Source organism: Scomber japonicus, chromosome 4, assembly GCF_027409825.1.
Source record: "Scomber japonicus isolate fScoJap1 chromosome 4, fScoJap1.pri, whole genome shotgun sequence".
In the NCBI taxonomy this organism is placed as follows: Eukaryota; Metazoa; Chordata; class Actinopteri; order Scombriformes; family Scombridae; genus Scomber; species Scomber japonicus.
Window position 1 is genome coordinate 6,154,244 of NC_070581.1, and position 13,834 is coordinate 6,168,077.

At 43.9% G+C, this 13,834-nt stretch overlaps 1 protein-coding gene across 1 annotated transcript; it reads right to left on the reverse strand.

Moving 5' to 3' along the window:
• Positions 1–6,724: 6,724 nt before the first annotated feature.
• wu:fa11c10 (protein FAM110B) lies at positions 6,725–10,834 on the reverse strand. The gene is made up of 2 exons (XM_053317609.1): positions 10,389–10,834; positions 6,725–9,970 (listed from the first exon to the last, which is right to left on the reverse strand). Exon 2 carries the CDS (start codon positions 9,958–9,960, stop codon positions 8,539–8,541), a length of 1,422 nt encoding a protein of 473 aa, XP_053173584.1. The 5' UTR covers positions 9,961–9,970; positions 10,389–10,834; the 3' UTR covers positions 6,725–8,538.
• Positions 10,835–13,834: the final 3,000 nt, after the last annotated feature.

Consider the following 13,834-nt stretch of genomic DNA (forward strand, 5'->3'; position numbering starts at 1 on the left):
CCCTAGTGGTGAAAAAGTGAAATACAATGTAGTTTTCCAGGAAAATTGCAGAATCCTGTCTTACCACAGTTACAAAGCAAAGAAACAATTCAGTGCTTCATCTCCAAAAGGTTTCTTGCTATAAGTTGTGTCATAAACACTACTGCTGAATGGTTCCCATAGAAAAGCTTAGGGAAGCAGCTCTATGCCGCTCTTTACTGAAGGTGGGCAATTTAACTAAGAGGAACATTTGCCAAATTAACCAGTTCATCAAGTTTGAAAACACTTCTGATCAAGCATCTTATGTCACTTGTCCAAGTAGATTTTTAATGTGTCTTCTTTGTCTTATTCTGGTGCGCCCCAACCGGTCAGTGCAGATGATCGCCCACCTAGAGCCCAGTTCTGCTTGAGGTTTCTTCCCATTAAAGGGGAGTTTTCCTTGGCGCTGTTGCCAAGTACTTGCTCATGTGGGAATGTTGGGTCTCTGTAAATTAAATTAAAGAGTACGATCTAGACCTGCTCTATGTTGACTTTTGTTGGGATTTGGCACTATATCAAGTTTAAGGCACTATATCATGTTCAACTTTGTTTATTGTCATTCCACCCATAGACAATACATAGAGAGGAACAAAATTGCATTACTTGGGATCCTTGTGCCAAAGTTCAATAAAATCAAAAATGACACATACACACTTAATTTAAACAAATCCTAAAAGCAGCAGTGATTAATTCATATTTATAATTCATATGGCCTGTGGGAAGAAACTTGCAAATTCTTGCTGTCTTTGCTTTAATGGAGCGATGTCTCTTGCAGGATTGATTGATTGATTGCACCAAGTCATAATGGACTGACTACAGCTGCCTGAGGGTAGAAAATGCCCATTGGTACTTGATGGTTGGTGAGCGTTGCAATTGTAGCAGTTGTTTCCCCTCAATTATCACAAGGGGCAACAATGAGTCCATTCAACACCTAAATACAAGCTTGGGATAAATTACATAAAGGTGAGATTAGTGCTTTTTTGGTTTTACAAGATAAAATACCAAAAATGTAGCATATGGGGAGGAGGTTGGGCAAACTGTGTTGGTAGCAGAGTAATGGTGCGTAAACACTGGATGGATGTCATGTTGATGGATCTCATTCATTTTCTAAAGACAGCAGGAGATCTGACTGCATGCTGCATGATGGATACGACACGGCAACTTGACAGACCAAAAACTGTATCTCAATTTGTACAATCACAACTCAACCTCAACATTCGGCAAATGAGGTCACATACGATACGAATGAAGACTCTGTTTACGCATTGAATATTTGACTCAAATAGTTTCAGAAACATACTTTAGTGTACTACACCATGTTGAAAACTAAGCACTGCTCAACTGGCAGTACATCACCACCAGCTGGAGCACGCAATGGTCTAGTGCATCCAAATGCATTGTTGCTGGATTTGGTTGGTCTGCTGCTTACCAAATAGTAAGAAGGACAATTGTATGAATATGATTGGACGTTACATGTCAGCTGATAGCCACACAACTGGTGAATGAGTCAGCAACTGTGAAGTATGAATTAAACTAATCAATCCCCTGCAGGAATACAACTAGCACTTCATTTTAATGAGTAAAGGTTGGAATTGGATTCACACGTCGCTGTTTGATTCAGAAACTACAAAACAAACAGTCAATTCGTTCAAGAAAAACAGGCTAAATTACATTCAAACACCACAGTTTTGGCAGTTTGCTTCTTTTCCAACACACTGCTGTCTGTTTAACACGCTGGATGGTCTGTGTTAGTATAAAGCATAAGCATGCTTTAGAGAGAAGATGGAAAAATTGGAGTATTTGAGGATCATTTTCACTCCAACAGAAATACACTGGTTTGCTTTGAAAAGGACAAAATACTGTCTGGCTGCAGGCTGCAGAGTCGGGGGCAGAGGACTGAAGACAAAGACAACAAGCTCTTCATTTCACTGCGCCACACACTGAAGCCCGAAAAGTCTCACAACACCAAAGAGGAAAATCTTAACAGGAAAACAAACCTATCATTATGTCAGTTTTAATTGCTGCAATGAGCTGATTTGGCGTTTAAATGGCTACTGCTGGGTTTTTTTTACACATGAGACTCTGCAGCTATGTTCACTGTCACCAGCCAAATGTAAAAGCTTGGAATAAGATTGAGGGTATTTGCCGTTTGATCCTGTCTGAGGCCGGCTGGATGAAAGATTAAAGCTGCACCGGGTCCAAATGTATAGAAGAGAGTGAACAAAGCGGAGTTTTTAGCTGTGTGTGTTTAGGCAGCAGTCAGCGTCCACAAGCTGATATGAATTTGATGAATAGATAGAGGAGAGAGGATGATAGAAAAGATGGAAGTGGAGAGATAAGGGAAGCAACGCAGAGCTCTGCAACAACATGTTAAGCTAACACAGACAACCCAGTTTTGTTTTCCCACGGGATATACAGTGGATCCCAGTGACACACACACACACACACACACACACACACACACACACACACACACGTACCCATGCACACACACACACACATACACACAAATATAGTCAAAAACAGAGATCCCATCTGCCCCAGCGCCTTAATCAGCTTATCACCGCCTGCACTGAGGCTGTTCAGAAAGACTGTATCAAGCTTTGACATACATTAGTGGTACTACTGGGATCAAGGAATATATATTTCCTAACTGAGCACCCCCCCACACACACACACACATACACACACTCACATGTCCAACACGCTGGAGCTGACATTACACTCCTAAATGCAAAAATGCACTTAAGTATGCATGTATGCAATGAAAACACACACATACACACATTCATCCCAAAAAAATTGGGAGCATCCTCTGCGTGTAAGCAGTGTAAAAATCAACACTCTCACACACACACACACGCTCAGAGAAGAATCACTGCTTAGAAACTAAAACACAAGCAAGACAACAAGACAGATACACAGAGCAGAACACGCACAGGCAAACAGAAACTGGGAGTGTGTGTGTGGATTCTGACAGGAAGCCAAAGCCCAGCTGATCTCTCAGTAAATATGGACATATGGTCAGCCTCTGTGGGGAGAGACAGAGAGAGACAGAGAGAGAGAGAGATGATACAGAGATGCTTCTTGGCATGTTTTGCTCATCTGTCCACAGGGAGACCGCAGCAGGCGGAGACATCTTATCCTCCCGGGACATGTGTTCCTTTCCCAAAAGCTGTGGCGTTTAGTCTTTTTGACTCTTCTCATCACCCCCGGGGGGAGCAGGGTCAGCACTGTCCACTCTTGGTCTCTTGGTTATGTAACGATCAGACTGTTATGGGATGAAAACAGTATACAGAGTACATTGTTGTGCCAGACAGACTTGATAGTTATGTAAGTTTAAGAGAGCGGGGGTTTGAAGATGTGGATGTCATGTGGTGAGAAAATCCAAAAATTGAGACAGCTTGGAGTAAAAGATGGTAGCTACTGACAATCTGTGATCTCTGTTTTTGTTTTTATATCTGCAAAACCCACATTTTTCTTTTCCATATTTCAGCACTATGAAGTCAAATGTTTCTCTGGTGGTTTAGACTCAACATACCAGGTTCAACTCTGTCCTTGTTGCATGTCATTCTTCTCTCTCTCTCTCTCTCTCTCTCTCTCTCTCTCGCTCTCTCTCTCTCTCTCTGTCTCTCTCTCTGTTTCCTGTCTATAACTACACTGTCAACTATCCAATAAATGCAAAAAAAAAAAGCTAACAAAAAGGTAGCATTTTCTCCATCAAGGACAGAGTTGTCAATCATAAGGATAACTTTATAAAGTATGATGCCATTTTTTTCACAATTCTCTGAAAAATCAATGAAAACATATTGTGGTCATATTTAAAACATTCATAGCTAATGTTGAAACTGCATCTCATTTTTCGTAAGATATAAGGCTGTTTTGTAAATAGATAGATTGTAAATAGATGGTTTATTATAGGTAAGTTATATATATGAATATATACATAGAAGAAGATTTATTTTGGGGCTTTTTATGCCTTTATTCAGATGGTAACTGGAAAAGAAGCTGACAGTAAACAGGGAGAAAGAGAGAGAGAGGGGAATGACCTGCAGCATTCGTCCCTGGCTGGATTTGAACCAGGGCCGCTGTGATTACATGGCTTGCGCTCTAACTCCTCGACCATCAGGACCCTCCAATGGCATTGATTTGTGACAACCTCTGTTTGGAACGCTATACATAACTAGAAATATGAGCTCACCACTGCATACATTTATTTATTTTTTTAAACTATGATGAAAATTATTTGTAGATGTTTTCTCACCAAAAAAAAGAGACTAAAACTTACAAAAGAAACTGTAACCTTTGAAAAACGACCCACCCCAAACTATTTTTATAGTTCTCATCAGCGATTAAGAGCAGAAAAAATGATTGTGATGGTGTTAAGTTAAAACAGGTTCCTGCACTGAGTTGATTTAGCTGCTTGTCTGGTTGCACAAATGTCACTGCCAGTTATTATGGGCTGTGTGTGTGTGTGTGTGTGTGTGTGTGTGTGTGTGGTGGTAATTGTTAACGTTCTGCTATTTTTGTTGTTTACAGGAATGAGCGCAGGTTAAATGAAGGCTGTCATCTGTCTAATTCTAGATGTTTTTCATAATAAGTGTTACGTGATGTTTTAGCTGCTTGAATGAATGAAGACGAAGCACTAGAATGAGCTCTGCATCACTTTGGATTGCATTTTCTGATTCTGCTTTAAGGGGGAAAAAAACCTGATTGAATTTTAATGCAAATGAAATGAATGGGTTTCCTCTTGCATATGCACTGAGCTGCTGATCTCACTCACTAGATATGAAAGCAACAGAGATACACAGCTGCTCCAAGACTGAGGTCATTTGCTCCTCGGTTTAAACACACCTTACTTATTGATATGCACAAAAATGCACTTTCAATCCCCCAGCATCCCTCTCTACCTCCCTCCGCCGACTTCTCCTCTCGTCTTCTTCTCTCGTACGAGCGTTTTAAACCGGTGTGATCTGTCAGCTTTTAAATCTCTACTTCTCCCTCTCCCCTCAGTGTTGCTGGCTGTTAATCAGAGCTGCCTGGGACATCAGGCGTCTGCTGTCATGATGCCCAGCCCCAGGCTCCAGGCAGCAATATTTATCATTTTCAACAGCACACTCCACTCCACCGCACTTCTCCAATCCTGTAGCCACCCACCAATCCTCAAAACCAGTAAATTATAAGGGCAGTAAATCGAGGCAACGTTCTGGAGGGGATGGAGCACGCGATGATGTCATGACATGAGGGGACAGTGATTTCTGACAAGCTGGATGGTCTGGAAAACGCTGTGATTTCACACACGCGGATGGAAAACGTCAAATATGAGAAGCGCTCATTAGGAGTGGCGTTTGATCCTGGAAGCTAGTCTAGTGCAGGGAACTCAAGCACAAGATGAAAGGTTTTTACTGTGAACCTTATCACTGTGATCCCAGACCGTTTCAGAGACCTGCGGTGGTTTAGTACTGTTCCGTTTAAACTCAACTTAAAGAGGCACTCCAACAATTTTTACACATCAAAGTCAGCTTCGACGTCATTAGGAGGACGTTACGTAAATGTCTGCTTCCTAAAAAGTCTGAAAAAGTCACCCTGATGACGTCATCTTTGCTTGGGTTTAGACAGCAAAATGTAAAGTAAGTAAACACACAGTTGCATTATGGGAAATGTAGGATCGAGGGTTTTTTTTTTGTTGATTGGCCAATAATATAGACTAAAAGTTAGTTTTTAGCTTTCTTTCATAAGTACTCACTCCAAAATTGCTGGAGTAGCTCTTTTAAAGGAGTATTCCACTGAAAACAAGTGGCATTGAAAGGTTTGTAGCTTGAGCCTTTCTTATCCAGTCAATTAAAAAATGTGTCAGAACATCTATTAAATGTATAAAACCATTCCTGCAGCATAATCTAGATGTTTCCATCATCAAACCTATTCTACTTGTATCCTTTAATCTCTATTTGTAATGTACAAACTTTTCAGTTGCCTGTCAAAACTACAGTTGTATGTTCAGGACACAAAACATAGATTTTCAGTGGAGTATCCCTTTATTGTTTCAGTCCGTCTTATTATTTTTGTTTTTACCCTAAACTTACAGCACAATGAATCAACTTTTAGTGTGGACAGTTTCAGTAGACCAGCCGGCCAAAGTACCACTTTCATACCCCGTCATTTTACACTCTGCCCTCCAACAGTGTGTTTTATTGAGCAGTTGCCGTCTTAAGAGGGTCCAGATCTCTGGGTGTGGTACTGGACAGAAGGAGGAAGGAGGGGTCATGACAACAGGCCTTCCAGACGGCAGCCAGTGGGCACACGTTCATAAAACAACTCACGCAGTGTTGTACAAGCGAGTAAATGACAGTGTGAGATAGAGCGTCTGAATCCCTGCGGCAGTCGGATTCTCGTAAGAACAGCCATCAAAAGAGAAGAAAAATCATCCGGGGAGAGCTGAGTCAAAGTGCTTGTGTGTCAGTTATTGATGCTGAAATGAAATGTGATGGGCCAAACACCTGTCTCTGCTGAACTGGACCCACACCAGATTTCAGATTAGAAAGCAAGGACTTGGCAGCAGCAAGGCTTCATAAACTTCCAAAACACTAAAAGAAATCAGTAGGAGTGCTTGTTTGCAGCCATATGCTAGTAGCAGGTGTGTAAAGTCAACTCCAATGTCAGATTGTCCTCAAGAAATAAGAAAGAACAGTAAACAGGAATGTACTTTAAGATTTTTCTTTTATTACTTGTTCAGAATACACCATAGTAAAGCATTTTGGATTTCTCACTTGAAGACTCTTTGGGCATCCAGGTGCCGGATACAACAGCACACTTTTTTTTGTTCTGTCATGTTCTCCAGACTTCTGATCTGACCGCCACTGTACGCTCTCTCTTCATCTACCTGACAGGAACAGGTATAGGAAGAGAGAAAAACCTGACTGGTGCTCACACTGAATATCCTGAGGAAGCAGATGCAGAGTGTGGAGAACCTGTACAGAGGAGACACACACACCTCCTCTCCAATAAATACACAACTGTATCGCTTTCTTTTCTGTAGCGCCCCCCCCCCCCTCCTGTTTGTAACGTTCACACTGATCATGTGACTGGTGCTTGTATTTATTGGTACATGTGTGTATGAATTTAAATGTGACCTCCTACATATACTGTCTTTTTTTTTAAGTAGATATGATCAGATTGCACTTCAGAGCAAAAAAAAGACTGAATTCTGTACACAAAGTTGTCTGATATTAAAAAATACATAAATTACATTTTCCAAATAAATATTGGTCCATTTTTTTTTTATTAGTATGCCATCTTCCTGAGACACTTTCAGATCCACAGACATATTTATACATCATAGATCCTCTATTATCTATGAGTATACTCTCTCGCCTTCCTTTTACGCATCCTTTCATTTTCCTCTCCATGACTCCAGAGAACCAAATTAACTTTCGTCATGCTACACTTACTTTTCAAACCATCCACTTATGAGATCATCCCTCATCATATGACCTGCTCTCTCATCTGTGCCGAGACATACGTAGTAAACAGATTTCTCCAGCCGCACCAGTGCAGCGTAATCCGAGACATGAGACTGTGTTTCTGATGCGAATGAGCTAAACAATGTTAGAGTCGGATATACAGAGAACACTGACTGCAGCTGCTGCCGTGTTCAATGGAACTGACCTGAATGTATGTCTGTGCAGTGAAGTGATTATCTGTGAGAGTGATGCATGTGCTTTGTTGAGATGACATACCGTAAAAATTTATGTGTACACTTGTTTCACTCGCATGCAGACAGAAAATTTGTATCATAACAGTCTTGCAGCCAAAAAAAAAAGTTTTTGAAAATACAAAAAATGTGTTTATGGTAGCTTTTTTTCTTTTCTCTTTCTATGTGTGTGTGTGTGTGTGTGTGTGTGTGTGTGTGTGTGTGTGTGTGTGTGTGTGAGAGGTTTCACAGTATCAATATGGTTCTCTTCCTGGCTCGCTCAACAGTCGCTGCACCGTGTAGCTTAAGAGTCTCTAGCCGAGTTCCAGTCTGGCTTTGTGCTGCGTAGCTTTCTGGTACACACACACACACACACATATATATATATATATGTACACACTCACACACAAACACACACATACACACACACACACACACACACACATTGAGTACCTTAGCATGAGAAACTTCTATCATCTGCCTTCATCCTCACCATCATCATTTACACCAATCTATTATTGCTTTCGTATACCGATATTGTTATACAAGATCAAGTGAAGTAAAAGGGTAACGTATCATCCGTTTAGTCTCCAGGGAAGCAGTTCTGAGTTGCAGCCCAGATTTAATTTTTAAAAAAAAATCACGGATGTGTAATTTCCAAACAAGTGAGTCTTTTCACAGGAAACAGAAAAAAACAACTAGAGGATTATCCGTAAAGGTGATGTAAGGCAGCAGAAGATGAACAGCTGGGCTTCCCCTCTTCACACATACAAAAAAAAAGTACTGCTTCCCTGTTTGTGTCCTTTGAGTCCTTTTGAGCTCTTGTCAGTCTACACGTTAGAGACGGCGCTGTTGGAGTCTCGTGCCTGACGGATGCCGTACAGCCACTTGATGACTCGAGCGTTCCTCTCTATGACCGAGATGCCGTAGGGGACTCGCTCGTTCCCCCTGGCGGGACCGTCCTCGTCGTCCTCGTCTCCCGCCTCCTCCCTGGCCCGCTCCGCGTCCTCCCCGCACTCCGAGCTGGGCGTGCTGACGCTGCGGAGCTTGGAGATGGAGACTATGTCCGAGTTGGCTCTGGTGAAGCGCTCCACCCCTCCCATCCCGTCCACCTCGTCCGGGTCCAGCCCGCAGTAGTTGAAGAAGCGCTCCAGGTCGGCCGTGGCTCGCGAGTAGCGGTCGCTCAGGTCCGACTTGGAGCGGTGTAAGGACGGGTGCTTGCGGGCCGAACCCTTGGAGCTGGCGTTGGATAGGCGGGTGAAAGCGGGGGAGGCGGGGGGGATCATACCCGCCCGGATCAGCATGGGGCTGGGCGGTAGGTAAGCTGGAGGGGGGGGGAGGGTTTGTGTAGGGATGTTGATCTGAGGGTGAAGTTGGGGTTGGTTTTGAGGGGCTGAAGGAGGTGGCGGTGGTGGGACCTGGGGGTGCGCTACCTGGCCCTGCGCAGTCTGTCTGGGCCTGAGCTGAGGCTGCAGCTGAGGCCTCTGGGGTTTCCTTATGTCAGCGTGAGGCCGAACGTCCACCCTTCGAACTGTCACTGAGTTTGGGGAGCTGTAGGGCGCCGGGACCACGATGCGGGGCGCTCGAGCGGGGACAGGGGGCGGACGACGGGCCGGCTCGACCGCGGGGGAGGCGAGGTTGTTGTTGAGCGGAGAGGAAGTGCAAGAGGAAGTGGATGAGTTATTGGTGGTGTGGTTTAATGGTTTGAGGTTGTTGAGGAGTCGGTTGCTCCTCTCCTGTTCTGCTGACAGGCTGCTGCCGATGCTCTTAGCTCCCGACGAAGGAGACGAGGATGAGGGGGAGGTGGAGGAAGAGGACTGGGAACAGGGCATTGGTCCATCACATACATCGTTGATTAGGTTATTCAATATATCCAAGTTAAGAGCGGGTCCTCGTCTCCCTCCTTGCCCGTCTCTCCCTCCGCTGTTCTCCACATCAGCTGGGCAGCGGGGAACTTTTCGGGCAGGAGGAGTGCTCATCTGGCACTGGAGCATCATCCCTGGTGTGACAAGAGGCTTCCGGATGATTGGCGGTTTGACAGGCGCCTGGCGAGTGAGAGCCACCTGCTGGCTCTTTACATACTTGGCCTTGTCAGCCTCCAGACGTTCTACAGCACTCAGTTTACGGGCTCCAGGCTCAGCCTGGCGACGGAAGTAGTCTGGACCCTTGTTAAGTATCCTGAAGGGCATGGCAGAGGTGAAGGGGACCCCGGCCAGACGGCCGTCTGAGGGCCGCAGGGTCTCCACCGGCATACTGCAGGAGCTGACAGAGAGAGAGAAACACTTTCAGTCAGTCTCTTTTCTTTTTGAATGTAGAAATGAACAACAAAGGGAACAAGCAAGAGCTGACATAAGGAACAAGAGAAGAGACTCAGTTCTCTGTTTTCATTATGTTAAATAAAATAAAAAGATTTATAGTTTTAAATGAAGAATCAGAATGTTGTGGATATGAAGCAGATTAACAGACAAACAGACAGAAACCCTGACAGATGGAGAGATGGATGAGACTTTGAGTGGTTTTACTGGTTAGTGAACATCCTGTTGCAACTCTCTCATGTCCTTTCTAAGCTGGACAAAAAAGCTCTTTTGTATTCTCTCTTTTCTTCCCACTCTCCTCCTCCTCCTCCTCTTCTACCCCCCACCCCCCTCCCTCACTCCCGGAGCCCCTTTAACTTCCTTACCGGTCGCTGTGCTGCTGCTGCTCCTCTTGCTTCTCTCCCTTTTCTTCCTCCTTTCTTCTCCGTTACCCCCTTTGCTCCTTTATCCTTCCTTTTTTCCCCCAGTCGGGGCTCAGTGAAAGGCTTCTCTTGGGACGGGGTCAGTCGGGGTCAAATTCCACATCGGGCCCAGGCCAGACCACCTCTATTAGCTCGGCGGTGACCCGGGATGGGGTTAGGCTGGGGATCGGGGTCACTGGCCAGCCACTGTGCAGCTGATGGGAGCTCTTTAACCCAAACGCAGCTCTGGTAGATCTGCCGGCAACAATACCGGCTGCACCTCAGCAGTCACGATCCGTCTCTGCCCGACTGCTCGGTCCAGCTGTGATCCTTCCAAAAACTCAGCTGCAGAGTCCCGTAATCCTACAGAGGGTTAAAACAAACGGAGACAAAGTCCGATTCAGATAACAGTAAGCTTTCTCTTCTTCAGTCCGTTTATCATTAATTAAAAAAAATAAAAAAAAAGGCATCCACACTCTGTTCTACACACACACACACACTCTCACACACACACTCCGGCAGACATACGGGTTTCTCTTCAATACTGAAGTGGAGCAGACGGGACAGGCTTTAATACAAGCGTCTGGCTCCTCCCAGCCCGACCAATCGCGCGTCGGGGGCCGGGAGTCTCAGTGGGGGCACGGGGGTGGAGGGGGGCGTGGCGAGAGGCGGGAGCCGGGCTACGATTGGCCCGCCTCGAAAGGGATTCTGACCAATAGGACCCCTCCCCCCCTCCTTGTGCTCGGAGCACAACAAAACACTGAGGCAGGGTTTTCATTCAAATGAAAATTCTTTGAAAGGGAGAAAGTGAAGAGGAGGAGGAAGGAGGGAGGGGGGCGGTGGAGAAAGAGAGGAGGGTAAACGGGCAAAACAGCTGCAATTTTTTACATTGACTTGCATCAAGCTCAGCGGGGTGCTATGAAAACATTGTGATAAAAACAGTGAAAGGCCGCACAACTGTTCCTCTTTCTTTGCTCTTTGTCTTCATCGCCACTGAAGTAGAGACAGAGCGTGGAGGCTGTGTGCGCGTGCGTGTGTGTGTGTGTGTGTGTGTGTGTGTGTGTGTGTGTGTGTGTGTGTGTGTGTGTGTGAGAGAGAGAGAGAGAGAGAGAACAACACAGCTAAACAATAGATGAACAGGTTTCAAATGGAATGATGCTTTAATTTGTGTTTTAACCATTTAACCATTTAGATGACGCTTGTAGCACATTAGATGTTTAAAGTGATTAGAAACTAGATCTGAGCTCATTAATGTAACACTAGTTCAGAGACAAAGAAATCTGAGTAAGTTTGTCCCTTTTTTTTCTACAACTTCTACACATTTACTTCTGTTTCATCTCTTTGTTTTAAGACTTTAAAGTACAATGTTCCTGTTTTTTTCTTTTTGCTCTTTTTCTCTACAAGCTTCAATTCTCCAGAAAAACAATTCTCTCCATCCCCCAACATCCACTCCACCCCCCCCTCAGCTCATCCCTCCCCCCTCCTTCTTATCGTTTACAACACTACACTCCAGGGTTACATCACACCCGTTTCTCCCCTCTTCTTCCCGCCCTCCCCCTCCTCTTCCTCACCTCTACCTCCGACATATCTATCCGCACATTTTTAATTAGTCTTTTTATAGCCGGCTTCCTTCTTCTTCTTCTTCTCTCTCTCTCTCTCTCTCTCTCTCTCTCAACATGTGACCCTGTTTTTCCCCCCACTCTTTCTCTCTCTCTCTCTCTTTTCATCTGTCATCTCTGAACAGCAGCACTCAGAGAGGCAGCGAAAGCAACTGTGACAGCTTATACTTGGACACACACACAGTTGCTTTCAGGTGCAAATACTTAAACACACACACGTGTCACATGCTTTGCTTTCATCGTGATCATGTGACCAAAAAAACAAAATAATCCAGCTTAAATTAAACAGGTTTACATCACAGTGAATGATGATCTTATTGGGAAAAAATAAAGAAGGGATTGTTCAGCTAGTTTCACTTAGAGGAAGACAGAAACCTCACACACACACACAAACACACACCTGTCTCCAAATTCTTCAACTTTAAATATTTAGCCTAGTTTAACACACAAATGAATATGTGTCAGCCGGTCTCCACCTGCTAGAGAAAAGGTTTGCACCACAGCGCAGTAAACACAAAAGACCACAGTAAGAACTGGAGCTGAACACTTTGACTCTACACACACACACACACACACACACACACACACACACACACACACACACAGTACGTAGCCTGGTGAGTCACAGTTGAGTCAACAGAGAGTTTCTGAATAGAAGAGAAAACACTAAATATGACAGTAAAGCCTGTTCTGCTTCTAAACGTTACCAATCTGTCAGTTACAAGTGTGTTTAAGTCATATTTAGTGTTCTAAAATACTTAGATGCTTTCCTGAATACCTCCAAAATAAAAGGAGACTTTCACCTTTTCTTTACCTTGTTTTCCTTTTAATACCCCACCTCACATTTCTGCTTTTACCCACTTTATTTTATAATGACTTTATTTTAAGATTCATTCATTATATTTTATTAATCTTTCATTATCTTCCATTTTATTTGGCTACTCTGAATTCTTTTACCCTACCTCTGGTGTTTCCTCATTAGAGATTTATGAGTTATGATAAAGCTTCCTCACTTCCTAGTTTGAATGGAGTCATGATCTATTTTGTTTGGTTTGTTTTTCTCTATGTAAAGCGTGTAATGAGTGAAAAGTGCTATACAAATAAAGTCTGATTGATTGATTAAAAATACCTCGACATTCTTTCAGTCAGGCCTTTTCATGTCCACTCTTTAGGAACGACCAACCTCTGACTGGAATTTGTCACTAAGAGGTCTAAAAGGTGAACATATACCAGCCTAATTTGTGCCTTTTTTTTACTAATAAACCATCGTGTCATTTAAAGGCTTCGGCCCTGCTGGTGTAACAACAGGCCCTCTGCCACACTTTAAAAACCAGCGCTATTGTGGACGAATCAAACCGACAACAAAGGGAAGCGATTGTTTCGGGGGGAATCATGGGATATCTCCTCACTTCAACAGCACAAAACACAAGGTTTTAACAGCTACGCACTAGCTGCGTGCCTGCAAACACACACACACACACAAAAAGATCCCTCTCATACCCACGTAAACTCATTTCAGCTGATAATCCCATGATCCCAGTCATCATCCGCTCCCTTTGTTACCTTTCTGGACCCAAAAGTTTCGGCATGGATACAGCTGCAGATAGAGAAATAAAGAAAGGGTTTGGATTACTAACAATGATTATTGTCAATGCAGGCGTCCAAAAAATGTGGACTGAAAAGAGGTCAAATAAAGACGGTTAATGTTATTCATGCCGCAGATTCAGATTTGGAAGTATGTAAATATAAACTCAGTTAGCTTCCTTATTTAAAGCTCCGTACTGAGAATAG